Source organism: Canis lupus, chromosome 8, assembly GCF_003254725.2.
Source record: "Canis lupus dingo isolate Sandy chromosome 8, ASM325472v2, whole genome shotgun sequence".
NCBI lineage: Eukaryota > Metazoa > Chordata > Mammalia > Carnivora > Canidae > Canis > Canis lupus.
The window spans coordinates 22,445,990-22,473,338 of NC_064250.1; the positions used below are offsets into that span (position 1 = coordinate 22,445,990).

Genomic DNA, 27,349 nt, shown 5'->3' on the forward strand with positions numbered 1-27,349 from the left:
CTGGCCTATTAAAAGAACAGTAAAGAAATCGATGTAGTTTTGTTGACTAGTTGTCTCTCAATTTAGCACAAAAAAGGTCTTTTTGCTGGACAAGTAATACTATTATATTCCAACTTTTATTCTAAGAACATCAATATAAGAAATATCCTCTATGTTTAGATATTAGTTAGTTATTATTACCTGTTCTGGGTTCTTTCATTGGTCTACACACAGTCCACTGATTTTGATGAGGGTCATATCTTTCAATGCTTGACAAATGTGAGACACCATTATGTCCACCCACCACAAAAATAAAGCCTAGCATGACACCCACACCAAAGTGAATCCTTTTATCTGCCATAGATGCAACCATCTCCCAGGAGTCCTTACTTGGATCATAACGCTCCACACTGCAAATATTCACAAAAGAAAGAATTAATTTGCATATTCTTTGTGCCATTCTTCCTACCAAAGTAAAATTAAAACCTACCATAGTTTTAGAAGTTCTAACAGACAGCTGTAAAGCAAGAGTAGTTTGTTCCAGAGGTTTACATTTTGCTGATAAAATTGGAGGGATAAAAGCTTACCTTGTGAACCAGGACAATAATACCCATGTGCTATTCCATTATATCATACTAGGGGCAAGGTCTATTAAGGACATAGTGCTTCTGGAGTCAGGACACCTGGATTCAGGTACTAACGCTATACACTTAGAGCAAATGAACTTAGCCCTGACACTTTGGGTATATGTAATCCTGGATAACCCCTTTCCTCTCGCCTGCAAAAAGGGGGATAATCTAACCTCAGAGAATTCATGTAAGAATACAGTCAAATGAGTATGCATATTCCCAAAGGACTTTGAAAATCACAAATTAAACGTGTTTTCTAAAGACACTAAAGATCATCTACATGGCTAAGGAAAAGGGAAGATGAAAAAAAGGAGAGTAATTTTTTGTTTTATAGAAGTCATGATGGTTTACTGCAAACACTAAAGATTTCATAACACAAACTGACTAAATCACAATAATCTCAGTGATTTAGGAGAATTCAGGGATTTAAGTCAAGTCTGCATTCCAGGGAACTCTTGGCATTTCCAGGCTGTATTATTGATATCTAAATCAAATCAGAATGTCCTAAAAAGTTTCCCTAGAAAATATCAGAAGGCCTTTAAATCTCTATATTGCCCTGAGTGGGCACAAAGGCAGGCTTGTTGAGCTTGTTATGGTCCCAACCTAACTTCTCAAAAAAAGCCTGAAGCATTTGAGAGTCAGTAGCATAATTCTGGAGTTCAAGACTAAGACTAGACTATAGACTAGAACATATACTAAACTATAAACATTTCTGAAAGGATACTGGGATAAAAGCCATCAGAATCCAATTACTGGACAAAAAGAGTTGATAAGTTATAGTAAGAATTTAAACTTCAAGAGCATGATCTCCCAATGGAAATACTCAACCTTTTTTCTTATAAATTTCTGCCAGCACATTTTCAAATAAAAATGCACGTCTATGCCCCAAATACTCTTCCTTCAACGAAGGGAGCAATAAAAAATAGGAATACTTTGGCTTACAGAGAAATAAAAATTCATAGATGCAATGCTGTCGTGCCCTTGCTTTCTCAGTTAACAAACCACAATATACTCTTCCATTAAATGTTCACAATCAATAATACACACATCACTCTAGTCATTATCAGAGAAAATCTTTGGAACAGCAACTTTCAAAAGAAGCTCAGAATTGTAATTATTTTTCCATATAAGCAAATCACTTTATGCTTTTATTTTTCTCATATATTTTTTCTCTTTTATTAAGAGAATACTACAAAATACAGAAATCTCAAATTCAGACACCAGCAGAACTCAGGTACACAATGATACACACATGATTATAGAATAAGAATCCAAAAATGAATATTTAAATAAGGCTTAACGTTTACGTTGCATAATATATAAGCATACAGGAATTACATTTTTCATTTTTTAGTCTGCTAAGCAATGCAGTAACAGACCATTTGTACACAGACATATACATATTTATATATATTCACCACCCAAAACCTAACACTAACTTCATTTTATTTTGAATCTCTGAATTAAAATCTAATCCAATTACATTAAATGAGTGTATTTAAAAATTTGTAAGAGGGATTTGATTTTTAAGTTTGCATTAAATCCTCATGTAAAACAATTAGACTCATAGAGCAGATTAAATTTCTTAAATGCCTAACAATATTACTTTAAAAATTAAAAAGGGAAGTTCATTCATACATACAAGTTGTGTATGAATCATTGTTAATGAGACTTTAAAAATCTACAAGCATATACAACTTCATTAAGTTAAATACCTGTTCATGTGGGCAGGACCATACCCACCAATGGCATATATCATTCCATCCAACACGGCTGCAGCAAAACAGCTTCTTGTTGTAGTCATTGGTGCCACAGGTTGCCATTTTCTTATTTTAGGAATATACTTCTCTACAGATTGTAAATAAGATTGTCCATCATAACCACCTAAAGCATAAAGTTCTCCTGCAAGTACTACCACTCCAAGAGTACTTCGGCTCTCATTCATTCTCTCAAGAGAAGTCCAGGTATTTGTATCAGGATTCCAGCATTCTACTGAATTTTCATGTTTTCTGATAGTGATGCCAGGACGCACGTTAGTTTCAATACCACCTATAACATACACTTTTTGGTCTAAAACACATATTCCAAATTCATAGCGAGGAATGTTTAGGGGTGCCAAACCAATCCAAGAGTCATTCTGAGGAAAGTACATCTCCACACTAAAGAATAAGCAGAAAAAATTAAATTTTAAAAATCAAAATGACCCAAAACCAAATTAAAATATTTAATCTCTTTAGTAACCAGGGACATGCAAATCAAAACCACAGCAAATTATGACACTTTCCAGACTGGCAAAAATTTAAGGTCAGATAATCATAACTCTTGGCAAGAATGTGAGCAAGGAATGCATACTCTGTTGGTGGGAGCATAAACTGATACAACCTATGCTGGAAAACAATTTTACATTATATGGTAAATTGAATATATACAAATGTTCTGACATAGCAATTTTGTTCATGTGTATCTACACTATTGAATACCTGTTATAGTCAGTTTTTGCATCAAGACATACATACAGAAACGTTTACAGCAGCACAGCAAAAATCACCCATTGAAAGGAGAATGAATAAATAAGATGTGGTATATCCATCTTATGACTGAGCAATTCCATTCCTAGATATGTACCCAAGAGAAATGCACAGATGTATATGTATGATGCTCACAGCAGCATTATTTGTTAACAGTCAAAAACTGGAAACAGTTCAAATTTTCATTAACCATAAAAAATAGATAAATAAATTATGGCATATCAGAGAATATGAAAATAAATTACAGCTACATGTAACAGGAATTAATCTTTTTCTTCCTTTTTAACAGGAATGAATCTTACACATATAATGCCAAGGGAAACAAGCCCAACTCAAAAGAATATAGTCTGCATAGTTTCATTTATACCAAGTTCAAAAACATTTCTAATCCAGAGATTAGAAATGAGGATAGTGGTTACCTTTGGGGAGGGCAGGAAGGGAAGTCCAGAGTGGTTTCTGGGTGTTGGTCCCATGCTATTTCTTGAACTGGTTTGTAACATGCACTCTGTGATAATTCACTGAGCTGTACACTTGGGATTTGTGCACTCTTCTGTATGTGTGCAACACTTTAAGTAACTCTTATAATTAACATGTTCATTGTAGAAAAAAAATATTGCATTAAACCCATATATTGTAATATCATACACCAATGAAACTAAGCGACCTACTGCTTCATACAATCTCACAGATGTATTTCATAAACTTATTGTTCAGGAAGAAAACACATCTCTAAAGAGTATGTATAACATTACTGTATTTATATTAAAAAGGTGTGAAACAATGCTGTATTGGGGCACAGAAATATGTGGCAAAACTGTAATGAAAATAAATAACATATAGAAAATTCAAAATCGTGGTTACTTCTTGGGGAGGAAAGGAGATGCATCAAGGAGGGACACAAAGGAATTTAAAGGTATTGTTGTCTATTTCATAAACTGGTTGATACGTCCTTGGATTTCTATTCTTTATACCTTGCATGCAAATTATATACAGTCTCTTTCAAGTATACATGTTTCATTTCCATGTCTCCAAACTCAAAAGTGCAATAGCATAAAAATATAAATTCTCTATCCAGAATGATCAAAGAATATTTATTCATTCAATAGTTATTGAATGCCTCTATACAGTTTTGTTATATTGCTAGTTTTAAAAATGAATTTGCTCCAATGAGAATGATACATTAAGGAATTATTTTACCTTAATGAGAGCAGTTTCAGTGAGGTAGTGGGGACAAATCTTGACTAGAGTGGGTCAAGAGAGAATGGAAGATGAAGTGAAAACAGTGGATATTGACTTTTAAAGGACCTTACTATAAAGAGTAAAACAGATGAAGCAGATATAAGGATAAGCAGAGGAAGACCATGGTGTCCATGGAAGATTGGTTGAACCTGGGAGCTTAAACCAGAATATGTTTGCATGCTGATGGCAATGATGTAGTACAGAGGGAGAAGGTAACGTAAGAGAGAGATGGGATCAATGCCAAGAGCAGAGTCCTTGTGTAGTGGAGAGGGAATAGAAGCCAGTAAGCAAAGAAATGGAGGAATTGGTCTTAGATAGAAATAACTAGGTGGATTTGGAGATGAGAAGATGAGATAGTTCTCTTCTGTTTCTATGATAGTAGAGTTAGAGACAAAAGTCATCAGCTGAGAGTTGGAAGGTGAGGGTTGTGGGGGTTTGGACATTTTATTTTAATGGGGAAAAGAGGTATAAAACAGTCCTCCAGGAAGTAAGAGTACACTGCTTAGGGAAAGTAAAGGGATTGCTTCCAGTGCTCAGAGCCCTAAGTGAGACCACTTAAGACGGATATGTGTGTTTCTCTAGCCTCATACTGCTGCTCAGGTACAGCCATGGCACAAGTGGAGAACAGATCCTAACTAGAGGAGTATGATGGAAGAAGGGCAAGAGAGCCCCGAGCGTATTCAAAGGAATGTTAACAGTGATGTTTCTGGAATCTAAGCTAGGTAAGGAGTGAAGGTGAGGACATGTAGTGATTAGTGAGCAGTAAGTTTTCTGATAATAAGGCCAGTGGAGGGATCCCTGGGTGGCGCAGCAGTTTGGCGCCTGCCTTTGGCCCAGGGCCCAATCCCGGAGACCCTGGATCGATTCCCATGTCGGGCTCCCGGTGCATGGAGCCTGCTTCTCCCTCTGCCTGTGTCTCTGCCTCTCTCTCTCTCTCTCTGTGTGACTATCATAAATAAATAAAAATTAAAAAAAAAATAAGGCCAATGGATTAAAAGTCTTGAAGGGAATAAAGAATGATTGCAGTGGATGTACTGAAATAAATAAGCTGGCAAGAAAGGAATGGTAGTCAGAGAATGGAAGGTATGAAACCAAGATTTTCAAAGTCTGAAGACACGAGTAATGACAAAGTTGAAGTATAATCATGAGAACAGGTGCCTATGGTAAGGCAGAAAAGACTGTTAGAAGTGAGACTAAGGAAAGAGCCAAAGTTGATGGATAACTGTGTGTCATACTACGGCAATGTTGAAATCCGCAAAAATGACTGTTTATACAGAATGATGAAAAAGATAGTAAGCCAGCTACAAAAATTTTCAATAAATGAAGTTACTAAAGAGATAGATGTTGGCAACAAGAAGGGGTATCAAATGATATAGCCTGATGGCAAATGCTTGGAATGATTTGAAATTTTTGAGGGGGGAGATGAAAAAATTTTGGAAGTGGATATGAGAAACAAAGAAAACACTTACCCAACCTTTAGGACCTGTGATACATGAGATATGGGGAAATAAAACAAAACAGTTTGGAGAGGCTTCGGCAAAAACAGTATCCTTAAGCATCAGTCATCTTTCATTAGAACAAGAAGTTGAAAATAAAGGGGATTTTTCTTATGACTGAATATGAATTCTCTAGGATATGGCAGGCAGATTTGAGGAGTAAAAAAAAAAAAGGCCTGGGGCAGCCCTGGTGGCTCAGCGATTTAGCGCCGCCTTCAGCCCAAGGTGTGATCCTGGAGACCCGGATCGAGTCCCATGTCAGGCTCCCTGCATGGAGCCTGCTTCTCCCTCTGCCTATGTCTGTTCCTCTCTCTCTCTCTCTGTCTCTCATGAATAAATAAATAAAATCTTTAAAAATAGACAATAATAAATAAAAAAAAGGCCTGGTAATTAGGTTAAATTCAATGACATACAGGACCATACAATAATGGTGCAATAAAACTAATATATTCAGGTTATGTCCCAGGTTCCTAGCACAGAGCTCCTAAACTTCTTGCAATTTCCTGAGTAATAGGAATGCCTTTTGTTATTTATAATGAGCCCTTTTCTTTTTTTTTTTTTTTAAAGATTTTATTTATTTATTCATAGAGACAGAGAGAGAGGCAGAGACACAGGCAGAGGGAGAAGCAGGCATCATACAGAGAGCCCGAAGTGGGACTTGATCCAAGGTCTCCAGGATCAAGCCCTGGGCTGCAGGCGGCGCTAAACCACTGCGCCACCGGGGCTGCCCTATAATGAGCCCTTTTCAACCATGCCTGAGTTTATGCTACTGAGGTGACTGCCAGTGGCCACCTCTATAGATAGCTTCAGCAGGGGGCTGGAAGCCAGAGGTATCAACTGTGTAATTAACAGTCTGGAGGCTGAGCTCAATCACCAAAGTCAATGATTTTCAATCAAACCCTCATAAGGAAATCTCCATAAAACTCCCTAAACAATGGGGTTTGGAGGGCTTCTAGGCTGATGACACACTGGGATGCTGGGGGAGGAGGGGGTGGCATGCCCAGAAAGGGCATGGAAGCTCTGTCCTTCCCTCTCCTCCCCACATCCTGCTTTATGTGTCTCTTACATTTCGTTGTTCCTCAGTTATATCCTTTGTAATAAACTGGTAAGTACAGCACTTTCCTTAAGTTCTAAGAGTCATTCTAGCAAACTTGAAGTGGGGAGTGTTCTGTCCTCCAGACAGAAATGTGGGCAGCCTGGGCACCCTATTTGTGGCCAGCTTCTCTAATGGGGACAGTCTTCTGGGACTAAGACTCTAAGCAGTGGGGTATCATGTAACTCTGGATAGTGTCAGAATTATTAGACATGCAGTTAGTGTTGGAGAACTGGACAATTGATTGGTATGAGAAAAAACTTCTCAATGATAATAAGAGTTCAGCTATGAGGATGGATTTTTGTAGATGATTTAGGTAAACAGAGATATAAGATATAAAGGTATTAGTCCTTATGGTTTTTGAGGGCAAAGGGATAATTAGTTGTAACGAGAGCTTCTTTCTTGGAATATGACCTATAACTTAGAGCACTGAGGTGAGTAGTGTCATGAGTGGTGTGGTTAAAAGTCCATGTAACATTTAATGTATTTGGACAGTTATTCAAAATCACTTCTAATGTACTGTCATCCTTATGACTCCCTATGTGTAATAGAAACAAAACTCAGAGCTTCTTGAGATTCCTTAAGCCAACTACCCAATCTCTACTTTCCTCTTTTTGGCAGGTGTCCCTCCTTTCCTAGTTAAAGGGAAAAACTGAGGCTATTAGACAGTATCTATCTTAAACTCCTTCTTCCATCCCTCCTCCCTCCAGTAAACCTATCCTCATATTCTGGTTTGGGGGCATAAAGAGTCCCTCTTCCTCATATTTAAAACCTTCTATCTTTGCTTTTGATACCAACCCCTTCCTATTGCCTCTAAAATCTTGCTTTATCAGTGACCAATCCTCTGTCCTGTACCTTTACCTTACCACTCTTCACTGGCATCTGATAATAAACATATTCATGTCTTTCTCTTCAAAAACAAAATAAACAAAAACTTCCCGATTCTATCATTTTGCCTTACTTCTTTCCTCATCTCAGCCAAGATTCTTAAAAGTCTTCACAGTTTATTTCCTTATTTTTATACACATCTCAATCTGCTATAATATATTCACAACATTTCTACAATTCTGCTGAAATTACTCCACCAAAAGTCATTAATGATCTCCATATAGCCAAGTACAAGAGCCATTTTTCTACCTTTATCTGTCTGGAACTTTCCTTAGCATTTTACATTGTTAATTACACTTCTTTCTTCTTGACACATTTAAATTGTTTGGCTTTCATGACACCTTTCTCTCTTGATTCTCCTACCTCTAAGACTGTTCTTGAGGCCTTCATCTTGAATATTAACATTCCCCAGAGGTCCATTTATGAACCAATCTTTTTTCCTTTCTATATGTTCTCAATGGGTAGAAAGAAGGGACATTTAAGCAGTCAAGAAGTCCAGAAGACTTCATGGTTTTAATTTATACCTCCAAATGCTATTATATACCAGTAACTTCCAAATACCTAGCTTTGATCTCTTCAGTGAGCTTTGCAATAATTTCTAGCTAGTAGGACATCCTTCACTGGATATTTAATTGGCACTCTAAACTCAGTATGTCCAAAACTGAACACATTATTTCCCTCCTTTAAAATGGCTCCTCCTCCTATATTCTCTCTCTTGGTATATAACCATTCATCCAATATCTAACCATGAAATCTAACGTATTTTTGATTCTTCCCTCTCATTATCCTCCCATATCCATTCACTAAATCCTGTCAATTTGCTCTCTTAAAACATTTCTTAAAATTGATGCCCCCTTTCCTATCTTTGCTATTTGCACTTTGGACCTCATAATCTCTTGCCTATACTTTTATGATAGCCACTTACTAATGACTTAGATACTAATTCTGGCTCTTTAATATTTCTCCATAAGGCAGCAAAGAATGATCTAATATGTGAATCTGATAATTTCACTACCCTCCTTATAATTGTTTTTTGATCCACATAAGAAAAACCTTCTTTACCATGGCACACAATACTTCTTTGACTAGGCCCATACTGACTACTGTCTACCCCTTACTGTTTAGATCTTTGAACTTTATTTTTAATTTGGTTTTCCAGCCCCCCCCACCAAGATTTTATTTGTAAGTAATTTCTATACCCAATGTGGGGCTTGAACTTATAACCCTGAGAATAAGAGTTGCATGCTCCACCAAATGAGTCAGCCAGGGGCCCCAATCTTTAAACTTTATACTCTAGAATACCAAACAGCTTTTAGTCTCCTGCACCTCCTATCCTATATTGTATCATTCCACTGTGTCTTTGTGCGTGTCCTGTGACCTTTTGCTTAGGTCTTGCTTATTAGCCTTCAACACTTCACTTTGGACATTAACTACTACTACTACTACTACTACTACTACTACTACTACTACTACTTCTTCTTCTTCTTCTTCTTCTTTCTTCTTCTTTCTTCTTCTTCTTCTTTTTTTTTTTTGACATTAACTTCTCCACAATATCTTCCCTAACCCCCCCAAATGGGATAAATGCCTTTCCTTCATACTTTCATGGTATTATCTTTATCATTGCATTAACATTACATATTATAATTATCTACTTAAATATCTGTCTCCTTAGGTAAATTATAAACATGTTAAAGATCAATTATCCAGCATGGTATCTGATGAACGCATATGTTTAACATTTTTTTGTAGAATTAAATAGACTTTTTTACACTGATTCCAATTTTTCCATAGTTGTAAATAATACTGCAATAAATGGCTCTGTCCAAAGACATTAAACTTTTTTTTTCTGGGGTCCTAGTGGCTCAGGCAGTTAAGCATCTGACTCGATCTCAGCTCAGATCTTGATCTCAGTTATGAGCTCAAGACTCACGTTGGGCTCCACACTGGGCATAGAACCTACTTCAAAAAAAGGTTTCTTTCTTTAAAAAAAAAAAAAAAGATATATGATAAAAAATTATTGGTTATAAACATATGAACAGTTCTTATAACTTTTTAATAATTTATGTATATCATCTTTAATACTTGAGAGACCAAGAGGCAACTGGTGAAGAATTTTTACCATGTAAATTCACGTTTGGAATTTTTTGTCATGACATTTTACTAATATTTTTTACTTTATACCAATAATTAATGCCCTTAAAAATAAGAGTCAACAATTTTTGTAGTGACCATAACTAATATTCTACCTATAGTCCAATCTCAATGATACTAACTTTAGACTTTGCAGTTAATTTAATTTAGACAATTAAAAATCAACTGAGACTTTCTAAAAGATACAGATATATCAGTTGACACTGCTAAGACATCAATAGTTTCCTACCATTGGAGGGAGAAAAATCTACTAAATTTTTGGAAATGGCCAGAAAGAAATCACAATTTAAATAAACTTATCAAACATGAATGTTTTCACAGAGCATTCCCATTCAAGAATAAAGGAAAGGTAACATCCAGCTTTATTTTCAATGTATGAAAGTTACCTGTATAGTGCTCCAAATCAGGGACTGGCAAACTATGACTAAGGGTCAAATTCAGCCCACCAGGGACTTTTGTAAATAAAGTTTTGTTGGAACCCAGTCATCTCATTTGTTTATGTATTGTCTATGGCTGCTCTCACACTACAATGCAGAGCTGAGTAGATGTAAGAGACCATATGGCCACCAAGTCTAAAATATTTACTTTATAGAAAAAGTCCAACAGTTCCTACTGTAGATTATTAGAAAAGAAAGCACTCTTTACTAATGTAATTAAAAATATTTACACTGAAGAAAATAAATTTGTAGGTCCATGATTTTTATTCAGTATCCTACTTTTTCTTATTTCTTTCATGATTCCATTCCTTGATGATATTCATTCAAACTCATTCTTGTCCCCAGGCTGCCCTCATCAAAGATTCCTAGCTCTCCTTCTTACTAGCATCTTCTGTTATAGTTAGCAATAATAAATCTCTGCTGACCTGGTCAAATAATAATGTAAGCAGTTTCACAAATTAAAAGAAAAAAAAGACATAAAATAGAAAAGTAACCAAAATTCATGAAGTTTGTGCATGGGGGGTGGGGGGAGGTTGTTAATAACAGAGTACTGAAAGGAATCAATGACAATGTGATTAAAACAATTAGATTATGTGATTCAGAAAGAACAGAAAGAAGCAAATAAATAGCAAAATCAAACTATTTAAAAAATAGAGAAAATTAGCACACTTAAAAAATATAAAATCTTTTAGCATAAATCCTTTAAGAAAGCCTTCGATTTACCTATCCAAACAGGCAAATAGTCCAGATTTTCCTCCTACTGCACAAAGTACTTTGGGGGCACAGCGAGGTCGTGTCATCAGGACCGTCTGATGAGAGAGTCTATGTTCAGGCATAAAGTGGTACTTTAGGGCTTCATTCAAAAGATGTTTACAAGTGCGATCATCACGAATAAGATGATTTGCTTCATATAGTCTAGTGAGAAACTTAACACTCAGCAATGGTAATCTCACACTGTTAAGTAGCTGCGCTAAGTATTTCTGACGTTCTTGTACGTCATACTTGATCCAAGACTCAAGCGCATAAAAAACAGTCTCTTCAGTAGCTACATTCAAACAGTCATTGGAAACAATTTCGTCCAAATCAGCATGTGTAAGCTCAAAAAACTCTTCAGTCTGGCACACAGCTTCAAAATTCTGGCATATGTATTTAGTAGCTGCCAAATAAAGGTCATGACAACCATATGTCTCTGCAAAACGAGAAATTCCAATACAATTACCAGGATCAAGCTGGCTTTCAAGAAACGCGCAACATTCTTTCAAGACAAGCTTTATCTGGAGCAGGTTTGCTGCTGGAAGGAGAGATTCAACTGTGTCCTGTGAAATAAAAACAGTCCCTGTATAGGCATACTCTACAATGGCCTGGAGAGCAGTTTCATCGATGCACTGAAACTCAACCTCACTGTTCTCTTTTTCAGAAAGGTTTCCAGTAAACATAGCTTTGAAATATGGGCTGATGCTGGCAAGTACCACTTTGTGAGCATGGATTTTAACATCACCGACTCGAAGAACGATGTCACAGAGTTCGTGATGTTGACGAAGAAGATTCAAGCCCTGCAGAAGCTGTTCAGAATGTAAGTGGGTTAAGTTAGCAAGCATGTAGGTCGGGGATGTGTGGTCCATCTGCAGAAAAACAAAAAGCATGAACAATTATTTCAAAATAATCTTGCCAGTATGATTCTTTTTTCAAACAGCACAAAATAAACGAAGTTTGTTATTTATTGGCCTGTTTGTTGGTTTTCAAATACTTTATGCTAAATACTAGACAGGGCTTTTAGCAATTATATAATTCAATTCCTATATTATAGATACTAAGAAATAGAGGCCCAAAGATTATGCGGAATGCCCTAAACCACAAAAGTCTCTTGACAATGGACTTTTGGACTGCGACTCTGCCAAGAACATGTAAAGTTCTACACAACTTTAAGTGCCGTGAATACAGCACTTAAGTGTCATTTTATTAAGTTGCCTCTTCCCATATCCTCAGTTCCACTAATTCTCACCCTTTCTACAATACTCTTTCACTCCAATAAAGTTTATGTAATTATTATAGCTCTATGCAAATATTTTCTTACCATAAGCCAGATTTTTGTCTATAACCTTTCTCCTCGTATCTTCTTTTCATTCAATTCAAATTCTCAAAAGGCTGGGTCAAAATTAACTTCATGGGTAACCCTGTAAACATTTAAGTACTCAACTCCTTTACATGCAATTAATTATATGTGCTGCTTTGTATAACATAAACAACTCTTCCACTGTCTGAGACTCTCAACTCTCAATTCTCATTTGTCTGATTTAACAAATCAGACTGAAAAGTTCAGAATAAACAGGAAAGGTGAATGGATACAGGAAGTAAGAGAAGGGATTGAAAACGGAGCTATATCTAATGATACAAGAAAAGGGAATACAAAGGTAAACTGATTAGAAAGGAAAAAATAAAACTGTCTTTGTTGGCAGGAGACATGACTGTGTAGAAAATCTGAAACAATCAACAGAAACATCCCTGGAACTAATAAGCAATTACAGTAAGGTAGCAAGATACGAAGTTAATATACAAAAGTCAATCACTTTCCTATATACCAGCAATGAACAAGTGAAATTTGAAATTAAAAATCTATTACCATTGACATTAACACCTAAGAAAATGAAACAGTTACAAATCTAACAAAATGTACACAAGACTATATGAGAGAAACTATAAAATTCTATTGAAAGAAATCAAAGAACTAAATAAATGAAGAGATTCCATGTTCATGGATAGGAAGACTCAATATTATCAAGATGTCAGTTCTTCCTGACTTGGAACTATATAATTCAGCACAATCTGAATAAAAATTTCAGCAAGTTGGGGATCCCTGGGTGGCTCAGCTGTTTAGCATCTGCCTTTGGCCCAGGGTGTGATCCTCGAGTCCTGGGATCGAGTCCTGCATTACGCTCCCTGCATGGAGCCTGCTTCTCCCTCTGTCTGTGCCCCTGCCTCTCTCTGTCTCTCATGAATAAATAAATAAATCTTTAAAAAAATTTTTTTTTCAGCAAGTTATTTTATGGCTATGGTAAACTGATTCTAAAGTTGATACAGGGAGGTAAAAGATGCATATTGCTAATTCAATATTGAAAAAAAGAACAAAGTTGAAGAACTAACATTACCTAATTTTAAGAATTCTTATAAGCTATAGTAATCAAGACAAGGTAGCACTACTGAAAGAATAAATAGACTAATGAAACAGAATAGGGAGCCCAGATATAGAACCACATAAATAGAGGCATCTGGGTGGCTCAGTGGTTGGGCGTCTGCCTTCAGTTCAGGGAGTGATCCTAGGGTCCTGGGATGGAGTCCTGCATTGGGCTCCCCACAGGGAGCCTGCTTCTCCCTCTCCTTCTGTTGCTCCTGTTTGTGCTCTCGTGTGCACACACACTCTCTCTCAAATAACCAAAATCTTAAAAAAAAAATCACATAGTCATCTGATCTTTATCAAAGCAGAAAGGAAAATACAATGGAGAAAAGATTGTCTCTCCAACAAAAAAATGTTAGAACTGAATATTCACATGTTAAAAAATAAATCTAGACACAGAACTTACATCCTTTAAGAAAAATTAACCCAAATGTATCATAAACCTAAATGTAAAATACAAACCTATAGAACACCTGGAAGATAACATAGGAGAAGAATCTAGATAACCATGGGTATGACCATGATTTTTTAGATATGACACCAAGGTTCCATCCATTAAAGAAATAATTGATAATCTGGGTGTCACTAAAATAAAAAAACTTCTGCTCTGAAAAAGACAATGTCAAGAGAACAAGAAGACAAAACATACATTGGGAGAAAATATTTTCAAAAGACATATCTGATAAAGAACTGCTATTCAATGGATACAGAAGATGTATATATATGTGCATACACACACACACACACACACAGTGTGATATTACTCAGCCATCAAAAAAATGAAATCTTGCCATCTGCAACAATGTGGATGTAACTTATACTAAGCGAAATAAGTCAGTCAGAGAAAGACATATGATTCCACTTATATGTGGAATTAAAGAAACAAAACAGATGAACATGGGGAAGGGAAGAAAAAATAAAATTAGATGTAAGTAGAGAGGGAGGCAAACCATAAGAGACACTGAACTCTACTAGGAAACAGAGTTGCTGGAGGGAAACTGGTTGGGGGGAAGGGGTAACTGGCTGATGGGCATTAAGGAGGGCACTTGATATAATGAGTAGTGGGTATTACATGTGACTGATGAATCATTAAATTCTACCCCTGAAACCAATAATACAGTATATGTTAACTACATTAAATTTAAATATTTTTAAAAAAAGAACTATTATTCAAAAACAGAACTCTTAAAATTCAACAATTTAAAAATAAACCTAATTCAAAAATAACCTTATCAGACATCTCATCAGACAAGATACACAGATGGCAAGAAAGCATACGAAAAGATGTTCAAGATCATATGTTATTAGAGAACTGCATATTAAAATAAGAATGAAATATTACTTCACACTTATTAGAATGGTCAAAATCTACAACACTGAGGACACCAAATCCTGGAGAGAATATGTGGCAATAGAACTCTCATTATAGCTTGTAGGAATGCAAAATGGTACAGCTACTTTAGAAGACACTTTGATGGTTTCTTATAAAACTAAATGCTTCATATCAAGCAAGCCATGAAAAAACATGGAGAAAACTTTTCTTTTTTTTTTTTTAAAGATTTATTTATTTATTCATAGAGACAGAGACAGAGAGAGAAAAAGAGAGAGAGGCGCAGAGACATAGGCAGAGGGGGAAGCAGGCTCCTCACAGGGAGCCCAACGTGAGACTCAATCCTGGATCCTGGGATCACACCCTGAGCTGAGGCAGACGCTCAACCACTGAGCCACCCAGGCATCCCAAACATGGAGAAACTTCAATGAATATTGCCAAGCGAAAGAAGCCAAACTGAAAAGGCTACATGCTGCATGATTCCAATTATATGACATTCTGGAAAAGGCAAAACTGTGGAGACAATAAAAAGATCAATGGTTACTAGGGGTTAGAGGAAAGGGAGGAATGAACAGGTGAAGCACATAGTGAAATTACTCTGTATGATATTGTAATGGTAGATACGTGTCATTATACATTTGTCCAAATCCATGAATGTGCAACACCAAGAGTGACCCTAAGGTAAATTATGGACTTTGGGTGATAATGATGTGTCAACGTAGGTAGGTAATACAATGTACCACTCCAGTGGAGAGGTTGGTAATGGAGGAAAGTATGCATGTGTTCGGGCAAGGTATCTATGGGAAATCTCTGTACCTTCCTTTTGATTTTGCTGTGAACCTAAAACTGCTCTAAAAAAAAAAATAGTCTTTAAAAAAAAAAAAAAAAAAAAGACACCTAGCTACTTTATAAGCTCACATCTCTCCCAGACTAAAAAATGTTGCAAAATATTTAAAAAGAATCTGCAAATGAACTCCCTGAATCACTGCCAGGGCCACAAGACTGGAGACTGTTTTCAAAAACAACACAGTAAACTCTACAAACATTCTGGTAAGGTTAATGTTAATTTCAGATAACATTTTAAAATAAATTATTAGGATGCCTGGATGGCTCGATGATTGAGCATCTGCCTTTGGCTCAGAGTGTGATCCTGGGATGGAGTCCCATATCAGGTTCTCTGCGGGAAGCCTGCTTCTCCCTCTGCCTGTATCTCTGACTCTCTCTCTGTGTCTCTCGTGAATAAATAAATAAATCTTTAAAAAATAAAATAAATTATTAAAGGTTTGATTTGTGAATACTTAGAAGAGGATACAGTGACCTCTAAGACTAGGATGGATGAACTAATAATAACACATGTCACAGACTAATCTTGTTTCTTTTTTGATGTATTTAAAAGACTTGGAGATCAAGAAAATAAACTTGATGTTTGTAAAGAATTTTACAATGATTTTCATGATTTTGACAGTAAAACTAAAAAAATATAAACTAGTTCAGTTAGCTAAATTAGCAATACCAGAGCATACTACTTAATGGAATGAGGTCTCCTTGGAGGAAGGCTTCTAGAGTATGCTATAAAGCCAAAATCTTGGGCATGCCCTTCAGCTCTACAGATGACATGAAGCTTCCAAAGACAGGAAAATCATTGGTTAACAAATCAAGGGTTCAAAAAGACCTGATAACTAACAAGAAAAATTTAAAAGGGATAAATGTTAAGATTTCATAGTGGATTCCAAAACAACTACGTAAGTATAGCTTAAGAGAGAAAAGAGTCATCTGTAGGATGTGTTTAAAGGACTCAGGGATTTTTATTTCAGTATTATTTTAGTATACTAAGCTTATGTAGGTTTAAGTTGCAATAATAGAACTGTAACATGCAGAACTAAAGAAGATATTCTCACTTTGCTCTGCAAATGTCACACCACATCTGGAGTACAGATCTTGGGTACCAACCTTTACAAGGAAGCTAAACAAAGTATGACACATGATGAAAAGAAGAAATTTAAACATGTCTTATGGGTAATGGAACTGAGGATGTTGAGTCTGAAGAGAAGGAAATCTGATGGTTATCATGTGAAAAACCTAAAAGTTATCATCAACAACAACAATAATAATCATAGAACATAGGGCTGTTTTGAGAATTAAATACATTTATACATATAAAGTGCTTAGAATAGTGTTTATCACTAAGCAAGCTCTTGATAAATATTACTTTATTTACCAATAAGTTATTGTATTACTAGTGAATTTCTCAGGTTGTCAACTTAAGAGGTATTCTGCTTTCTATGTTGCACCATCTTTCACTACTAGGTAAGAAATCCACCCTGTACTACTGATATCCTGTGCCCCACAGAGTACCGCAGAATTGCTTCTTTTTCTTTTTTTTTTTTTTTTAAAGATTTTATTTATTTATTCATGAGAGAAACAGAGAGAGAGGCACAGACATAGGCAGAGGGAGAAGCAGGCTACTTGCAGGGAGCCTGATGCGGAACTTGATCCCAGCCCTGGGATCAAGACCTGAGCCAAAGGCAGATGCTCAGCCACTGAGCCACCCAGGGGCCTCGAGTTGTTGATTTTTAAAACAAGTTAATGAGTTACTGACTACATTCGTTTTCATGTAAATAGGGATCATACAGGGCAGCCCGGGTGGCTCAGTGGTTTAGTGCCACCTTTGGCCCAGGGCCTGATTCTGGAGACCCGGGATGGGAGTCCCATGTCGGGCTCCCTGCATGGAGCCTGCTTCTCCCTCTGCCTGTGTCTCTGCCTCTCTCTCTCTCTCTCTCTCTCTCTCATGAACAAATAAATAAAATCTTAAAAAAAAAAAAATCATATAGTGACAGATCCTTATATAAAACTAATTTTTGTGTATTCAAGACTGACAAATTACCATTAACATATGATATGAAAGCATGATACAATACTGACTTATAAAAATACACACACACATATATGTACGTGTTTGTGCATATGTATATATCACAAATATCCACATACGCAGAACTGTATGATTTGAGGAGACTGGGCCCAGGAATGAAGGTCCTAAGGTAATAACATTGTCTTTACTATTTACTAGCTATATGACCTTGGGACAGTGATCTTAAATTCTCAGTTTTCTCATCTGTAAAACACAGACAAAACAGTACACATAAGAACTCAATAACTGTTAGAGACTATTACTATTATTATTATCATCCTTAAAAAGGCTGAATTTTTGCCAGCATGTGACTTCCTTTCATGGCTAAAAAAGAAACAAAGCTTACTTACTATCAAGTGAACTAACATAACCAAAGCCTGACTAATTTGGCCAAAAAAGATACAACCCACTTTTAAATTTCAAGAGTTTAATTACAATGAAAAGAAGAGTAAGCCAAAGACTAAGCTTCCTGAGTCTCTGTCCCACACACCAAAAAGGACGACACCAAAACAAAAGGGGCTGGATGATGGCAACACAAGTTGTGAAGAACACAAACTAGACTGCAGGTAGGCACTATTATATTCTGCAGGTCTATTCTTTGGGGTAGGGGGACATGAAAGACCCACATATCATAATCAGGGAACTGAAAGGAAGTTGTCTCATGATAGACTCTCAGGGATTATTAAGAGTCAAGGGGAGATGGCTCTGTAGCATCTCCTTAAATGCCTCTCAACTTCCTGTGTTTCAGGAGAATCACAAGGTGTTCCAACACTCAGAATAAGCTGTGGCCCCAGGATCTAAGCTTTTGTCTATGTGGACATATACAAGGTTACACTGAAGGTCATGATGAAGCTGTTTTCCTACACTTATACCCTCTATAGTATTTCTCCTTTATTCTACTTTCTTAGTATCCCTTCAAATAATAAAAATGATCAAAGTTTTAAAAACCACTCAAAGAAAGGGTACCAATGAAGACATTGTAAAAGAACACCCATACATACTTCTGCACATCACTGTACAGGATACAAATAACATGATGTTCACTCCCTTTAAAAAATACTGAAAATAAAGTATAAGTAAATAAATAATACTTTTAATGGTTAACCAAAACAACTCAAACTAAAAACTTTAAAAGGGCAAGGTAAAAATAGGGAACTTAAAATGAATTACACCAGAGGTCTGTCATAACATCACTCTTAAAATTTTTAATTTGAACCCTTTCCTCTCTGTAGAAATCTGACTTAAGAGAAATTCACAAAACTTTAAATCTTTTTAGAAGCTTTAAAACAACAGTGCTTAAAATATGATCCTTGTACTGCCAGCATCAGCATTACCTGGGACCTGCTAGGGATGCAAATTCTTGAGCCCAACCACATATCTAAGAAACTAGAAACCACATAGGTATGAAGGGGCAGCAATATGGGTTTTAAGCCCTCCAGGCAAAGTGATATGCATGCTAATGTTTGAGAACCAGTTAAAATATTGCCAGCACAAGTGTAACTGCTAAAAACTTATTCTACGTCATACTATAACTTCTTCAAAATTATAAATTACAACAATGACTATATTTGGTTCTCAGCTATTTACCTCTAAATGGCTAACAATAACTCACAGAAGCATTAACTTCTAATTTTTAAAACTTCACCTTTGATGGTTTATATTGACCATTTCATCTCAATAACAACCCTGTACAGAAGGAAAAGCAAGTATCAAGGAAAACAGGAAAGAACAGTGAACAAAAGTTTGAATTTCAAAACCAGAGAGATCTGAGTTCAAGTCTACATTTGATACTTAATAGCTGTATACTTTGGGCAAATTACTTATTCTTGACTTGAACTATGTCATTTGTAAAATTTGTTGTGGATTAAATAAAATCTTTGGTTTAGAGAAACAGACCAATGGAGAAGAATTAAAATACAGAAAAAGAACATTTTAGCATATGCAAATTTAGCTTATGATAAAGGTACTATCTCAAATCAATGAGGAAAACAGGGCTTTTAAGTAATATGTAGAATAACTGAATAACCTTATAAAAACTATAAAAATTAGACCTCTTCCACAAATCTATCTACACCAGTACAAATTCCTAATGGACCAGAGGTATAAATGTAAAAAATGAAATCATACAACTATTACAATGAAATAGGGTGAATTCCTCTGTAACCAAGATTAGAAATAATTTCCTAACTACTATACAAAACCCAGAAGTAACAAGTGAAAAGACAGATCAACTTGATTACATTACAAAGCTTCAACTAGCTACAGTACTTTGACTAGCTAAGGAAATCATAAGCCAAAAAGAAATAGGAGATTGAGAAAAATATTTGCAACATATGTAAAAAATATATTAGAGTATAACATTTCTTTTTTAAAGATTTATTTATTTATTTGAGACACAGAGAGAGAGAAAGAGAAAAATGCACGCAGAGAAGAGGGGCAGAAGCAGATCCCCTGCTGAGCAGGTAACCCAATGTGTGTCTCAATCCTAGGACCCTGGGATCATGACCTGAGCTGAAGATAGACAATTAACCTGAGCCACCCAGGCACCTCTATTAATAACCTTTCTTTCTTTTCTTTCTTCCTTCCTTCCTTTCTTCCTTCCTTCCTTTCTTTCTTCCTTTCTTTTCTTTCTTCCTTCCTTCCTTCCTTTCTTTTTCTTTCTTTTCTCTTTCTTTCTTTTTCTTTCTTTCTTTTCTTTTCTTTTCTTTTCTTTTCTTTTCTTTCTTTTTCTCTTTCTTTCTCTCTCTCTTTCTTTTCTTTCTTTCCTTCCTTCCTTCCTTCCTTCTTTCTTTTCTCTCTTTCTCTCTTTCTTTCTTTCTTGATTTTATTTTTCATGAGAGACACACAGAGAGAGGCAGAGACATAGGCAGTGGGAGAAGCAGGCCCCCTGCAGGGAGCCTGACACAGGACTTGATCCCAGGACCCCAGCATCACAACTTGAGCCAAAGGCAGACCCTCAACCACTGAGCTACCTAGGCATCCCTATTTATAACATTTCTAAAATACTCTAGCCCTATAGTAAAAATAGGCTAAAGAAATGGAACAGTTGGTTTAAAAATGCAAATACTTCATAACTATATGAAAAATCATTCAAATTCATCTATGATGAAATAGAGTAAAACAAGTTAATAATTCTTCCTTGGCAATATATACTCTGTTGGTATGACTGTGAGAAATAGGCACTCTCACACACTGCTGTGCAAATGTTTAATGATAAAAGACCTCTGGAGGTAAATTTGGAAAATCTAGCAAAATTACATTTGCATTTACTCTTTGACCCAGCAATCTGACTTCTAAGAATTTACCCAAAAAATACAAGGGCAAAAATATATAATGACAACTGCAAAGAGCTAGTAATTGTAAGTGTATTTATAAAAGCAAAATAGTAATTCTTTATGCTTATTTTCATGCTTGAGAGACTAAGATGTAACTGACCACAAATTTTAAAACAACTCTAACATCCACCAACAAAAGAATGGTTGAAAAAAACTATGATGACCGCATACAATGGAGTGGTATGCAGCTGTGGAAAAAGAATAAGGAATCTCTGTACGTACAGCTCTAGAGTGATCTCCCTGATCCAAGCAAGGATTAGAAATATGTGTATCGTACATCATCATTTATCTAAGGGGAGGTTACAAGTATACAGATTTACTTATCTTAAAGAACAAAGGCAATATTAAATATCCTTAAAAAAGTTATCTACAGGAGCGAGGGAGGGTACAGAGTAGAGGAGATATAGAAGCTAGACATTTCCGAATATATCCCACTTTATAGATTTGCCTGTGGAATCAGTAAAGTATTTTACGTAATTATAAAACAAAAGTCAAATCTTAAAAAACACAATCCATAAGAAACTTGAAAATAAAAGGAAGCAAAAGAATCCAATATTTATCTACCTTAGTGACCCAATTTTCAGTAATCACATTGTCGGTTGAAAGTGTTATTTGTATTCTGAAACTTTTATGTGTGCCTTGCATAATTACATGGCATTTCTAATATCATCATCCCTAGGGTCACTGTGATCTGTAATTCTCAGTAGGGGAGAAAAGAGATGAAGATATAAGACTAAGATATTAAATAATACAAACTTTGTACTCAGATTTTGAATAAAAAGTATAAGAACAAATCTATATACAGAAACATTAATTATATGTACTAATATATATTTTATGTATATAAGATACATATGAGATATACAAATGTATAAAATATATACATTATTTTAAGGAAAAAGTTAATTATTATTTCCTAGCTCTATTTACTGAAAAGAAACTGACCAACCCAGTAGCAAGGAGCATTCCTATCACCTAGATGTGGTCCCTAAATACCATTTCCCACCAAGGAATTAGAACTCCTTGTATAAATGGCTGATTCAAGGCCTGGGCAAGAAAATATCAAGGTAAATTGGAATCTTTACATAGTAGGTAGCAAAAAAGCTATCAATGACAACTAAGGTTATAAAAAACAGGAGAAACTGAATAGGCTATTATTAGTCAAAGATGGGACAAAGTTAATATCAATAACTGCAATTGACTAAAACATATCAGATATGCTTAAATCCATGAGTCCATAATTATAATACAATTATGACACTAATTTATCACCACTGGAGGACACTAAATAACAAAGAAAAAAAAAAAAAAGAAAGAAGCCTAGTATATAAAGGGAAAGAATCGAATATTTATCACATCTTTCTGATACTAACTGTACCACTGGGTTACTGAACACATGAGGGGAAGTTTCTTTCATAAAAGTACTCCAGTTAGTAAGTAAAGAAGGGATGACAGAGTGTCACCATTTCATAATCTTAATGAATAAATCTAAGTATTGATCAAAAGCAGTGATTATGAAGGGCTGCTAATATCACAAAAACTGAGACAACCAGACATCAGGACCTTCTGATAGAAGACCATAAAATTATCTATGGATATTCTTGAACTCCCCAACCCCTCCCCACACACACACCAAAATCAAACATACGGTCAAAAGTCTAGATCCAACTATTAATTTACAAGAAATACAGAGAACAGACAAAGCATGTTAAACTGTAACAGAAGGAAGCAATCAGCAAAAACATCCTGAGATAAACTTTTAGAATAACCTAGATGCTTCCACAAATAAACTGAAAGAAATTAAAAGAAAATGAATCTACAGATCAAAATAAACTTGTAAGACATATAAAACAAATACAACTTGGGAACTGTATAGGTGTGTGTGCATGCATGCAGACAGGTGCACATATACCCAGACACATACATTAAGGAGACAGCTAGAAATTTTTATGCTAACTGGAATACTGATTATATTAATTAATCACTGTTACCTTAGTTGCTGAAAAATGATAACTGTAGTTATGTTTTTAAGAGTTTTTATCTTGTACATACTAAAATATTTATAGAAAAAATATATTAGAGATTTGCTTAAAGTAATATGAAATGAGGGGTGCTTGGGTGGTTTAGTCAGTTAAGCATCCAAGTCTTGATTTTGGCTCAGGACATGATCTCAGGGTTTGAGATCTAGCCCCATGTTAGGCTCCATGGTCAGTGAGGAGTCTGCTTGAGATTCTCTCTTTCCCTCACTCATGTGTGCACGAACCCTCTCTCTAAATAAATATTAAAAAAAATAATATGGGATGAGTAACTGGAGATGTAGATGATGTCATGAGCTGCTAACTGCTGAGGCTGGGTGTACATGAGGGCTTATGGTAGTATTCTATTTTTGCATGTTTTTGAAATTTTGCACAGAAGAAAAAGAATGTATGTATAGGGCGCTAAACGTGCCCTAAGACTTAGAGATGAAGAATCTGAAGTTCAGAGAGTTTAAATGAATTCATAAAGATTACACAAGTAGTAAGAGACACTACTAGGACTATAATAATGTTTCCTTAATCTTAGAACAATATTCTCTATACATTACGTTAAAAAAATTTCAATACTGAACAATGTAGGCCTGCTCAAAATATTTAGTGAACCAATTTACAATTGTTGCCACTCTTGAGAAAATTAAATTGTTCTATAAAGAGCTACTGGAAGACCTTTGACTTAAAATGTGCCTGTTACCGTTCTAAGCTTTTTACATGTATTAACTACTGTCATTCTCAGAATAACAGCATGAGATAAATACTGTTGTTACTATTCCTATTTTACACAAGTAATCTGAGGCACAGAGAAATTAGGCTCAGGCAAGATTTAAATCTGAGCATGCGGTCTCCAGGGTTCTTCATGACTATATTATAAAGTCTCACTTATAAACTCATAATTTCTTAACGTTATTAAATTTTTAACTTAAACAAGAATCTGAAAAAGTGCAGGACAGAAACTTAAAAAGGATAGATCACATACAAATACACACATATATAAAATATACACACATACTATGTAGATTAGATACAAAAGTACAGCAGGGTTTTAAAATGAAATATAGAGGGATCTATGGATCATTCCCTTCTGTTATTTATATAATGGCAGCATTCTTGTTACATAATTATACACAATACAAAGACAACGTAAGATAAAATCAAACTTTCCATAGTCTATAGCAGCTTCATAATTTTAGGTTCTGAAACAAAGCTAATGAAGGTCAAGCTATGAGTTTGGTAGCTACTTAATTGACACCTAAGCTACAAAACAGTGGTACTGAAGTCAGTTGGGAGGCAATTATCTGCTACGACGAGAGCAAATAAATGGTGATGAGAAATAAGAATTGTTAAAAAAAAATCCAAACACACATATACTTTGCTGTAAAAAGCGTGATTTATGAAAAATGAGAATATTTTATCAGATCAGTTCTTACATTGTTTCCCCACAGCTAAACTCTCCTTATAGAAGAATTCAAATAATGATGGCAACTATTTTATTAGTGACCCTATGAACAAGTTGGCATATTTTCTTGTTCTCTAAGATTGACTTTCATTATGTCTGGAAAAACAAAAGTAAAATTAGAAGCCTGCTCTAATATAAATCATTATATAATGAAGTCAGAAATAATACAAAAGAAAGTCCTTAAAGCCTCTTCTACATCCAGCAAAAGCTGTAAGTTACATAATTAATCTGTGCACTGAAAAACCAGTTGCAATGAAAGTGAAATCGTATAACTTATATAGATTAGTACCAGAAATGCAATGAAAATTGGATTTTTGTTTAAAATTATAGTTTTGACTCAGTCAGAAATGCACAATGGCTTTGAAACAAACCTAAATAAATGAAAATGTTATCTCTGATACACCATAACATGTGCCACAGCACAAACACAGATTTAACTTCAAAAAATTGTGAAAATGAAATGAGTCAATATTCATTAGGTACTTACCACCCTGTATGACACACAGCAAACAATCAATAAATGGTAGTCTTATCACAATCTGTTAATAACACTTTCCTTTGCATAGCATTTCTTCATAGTAACTTCTCAAACATACAAAACTCTTAAGAGTTTACAGAATTCACACTGATTTCCAATATTCCTGGATGTCTGTAAAATTTGAGTAAAAAGATGGAAAAAACTATTGTGGTTTATTCAACCAACTGATAGCTTATCTCTCTAACTGTTCAAATAAAAGATGCTGTTAAGGCAACTGTGTTTACTTGCTTAAATCCAGCTCAAAAATTAATATATCACAAATATTCCTATAATCCATTAATTTAACTAAACTTTAAATAAAATATAGATATTTTAATTTGTTTTACCTAAAATCGGTATCTTCAATGTATTACAGCCTTTCAACTTTCAAAGGTATACTATTAAACACATAGGGTATTGTACTATTCTTAAATTTGATTTTAAATTTTTTATCCTATCTCTATTTATGGCTAAATATAAAAGGTTTTTCTAGTCAATGCACAATTCCTACAATTCCCTGGATTCCTGGAATTCATGAATAAGATTTTTAAAAAATGTGCTTTGTAAAATAAATAAAATATACATTAATGAATGAGATTTATCTTCCACAAAATAATCTTAAAAGATAATTAGTAAGATACACGATGCTGATAAGGTCTCACTTCCTGAATACCCACCATGGAGGCTAATCCATCTAACAAGTCTTTATCAAAGAAATTAAATGTAATAGATACAAAATAAATTGCAATCTATAACATAGTGATCTACAGAGTCCTGAGAAAAGGGGTCAAAATGAAGACTCATTTTCCTTTGTTCTAAGAGAAAGGACATCATAACTGGTTGGTTTAAGGATCCACAACCCTTGAAAAGTATTCTCTGGAGAAAAGGAGTAATTCTTAAGCTTCTACCATTAACTATGATGATGACATATCATTCAAGACTTTTCAAGTTCCTTTTCTTTGATTTCATGATTACCACACAACTGCCACTTCCCAAGTTCTTCAATCAGGAAAGAGTGCCCAGGATTTTTCAACCTGAAAATTCTGATTGTTGGAAAGGGTTATCTTTTATTCCAACATAAACTGGCATTCTAATATGTACATTCTAATGTGTACATCATTCTCTTACTTAGTTTAGTTTGAACTGGGTTCCTGAAGGCTGAGCATATATAAGTAAAGTATAGATAGGAGCTGCTTACACTGGAAATATGAGAACCAGACGGACATTCCTTCTTACCGCTACTGCTACAATCTCTTGTTTTCAATCCCCAGCCCTTACCTTCTCCCTAACATTTAAAAAAAAAAAAAAAGAAAAGAAAGAAAAGGACAAAAAGGCACGGGGCTGGGGGTGGGGTTTGATCTACTGAAATATACTTAAACCAAATTAGGCAGATTCATTTAAACACCAAAATGATTAAAGTCAAAATAACCGAAAACCGAAACCAAAACATAAGGATGTTTACACAAACCTCATTTACATTTACTCTATTCCCAAAAGACAAAAAAAAGAAACCTATGATATTCAAATTTTGCTTTAAGACAAAAAAAAAACAGAAATGTTTGAACTTGCATTATCTAGCAACATTATAAAGTGGTTTGGCATATGTAATTCAATTATCCTAAGACTTCGCTTGTATTTAAACTGCATAAATTTGAGACTTCAAATGATAACTCAGCCTTTTCTCAGGGGGTAATTCTAAAGTAATTTACTGTGTTATCCCTTCTAAAAAAAAAAAAAAAAAAAACTCTTCCACACTCCAAAGAATTCAGCCTCATACCACACACTCCTGCTCTTCAATTGTGTCCGCTTAAGTTTCATTTACAAAAAGGAGAGAACGCTCACCAATTCACACATCGCCTAAAACAATGAAATGGCTATTATTAGCCCTAAATCTACCGAGCGGACTTCTAGGACCATGATGCCAAGAACTTCAACCGCAACTGAAATTGTCTTTGCAATCTCGGTTTCCAGGAGACTGAGAGGCTGCAGAGACGCGCAAGGATCCTGCAGGGAGGTTGGGGTGGCAGAGGACGCAGGAGGAGGGAAGGAGTAAGTCTCAGAGAGGAACTGCATTAGGAGACTTTGAGAACGTTTAAGGGAGAGGTGATGAGATACTGGGGGGGGGGGGGGACAGATTACGTTTTCAAAGAAAATT

The 27,349-nt window shown here is 35.3% G+C and overlaps 1 protein-coding gene across 8 annotated transcripts in view; it reads right to left on the bottom strand.

The window, feature by feature from the left end:
• The window catches only part of KLHL28 (kelch like family member 28), a 33,475-nt gene that overhangs the window by 5,602 nt on the left and 524 nt on the right, over window positions 1-27,349 (bottom strand). Inside the window, exons 1-6 of one of the 8 annotated variants that reach the window (XM_035720085.2) lie at window positions 27,037-27,176; window positions 25,165-25,326; window positions 21,753-21,887; window positions 11,164-12,062; window positions 2,324-2,767; window positions 181-389 (exon numbers count right to left, since the gene is read on the bottom strand). In XM_035720085.2, the coding sequence (XP_035575978.1) occupies window positions 181-389; window positions 2,324-2,767; window positions 11,164-12,062; window positions 21,753-21,833 (1,633 nt within the window). In that variant the 5' untranslated portion in view covers window positions 21,834-21,887; window positions 25,165-25,326; window positions 27,037-27,176. Of the gene's footprint in view, window positions 1-180; window positions 390-2,323; window positions 2,768-11,163; window positions 12,063-12,514; window positions 12,615-21,752; window positions 21,888-25,164; window positions 25,327-26,102; window positions 26,261-27,036; window positions 27,177-27,349 lie in introns of those variants that run through there. The other 7 variants (XM_025443912.3, XM_049113135.1, XM_025443905.3 and 4 more) reach the window with 7 other exon arrangements.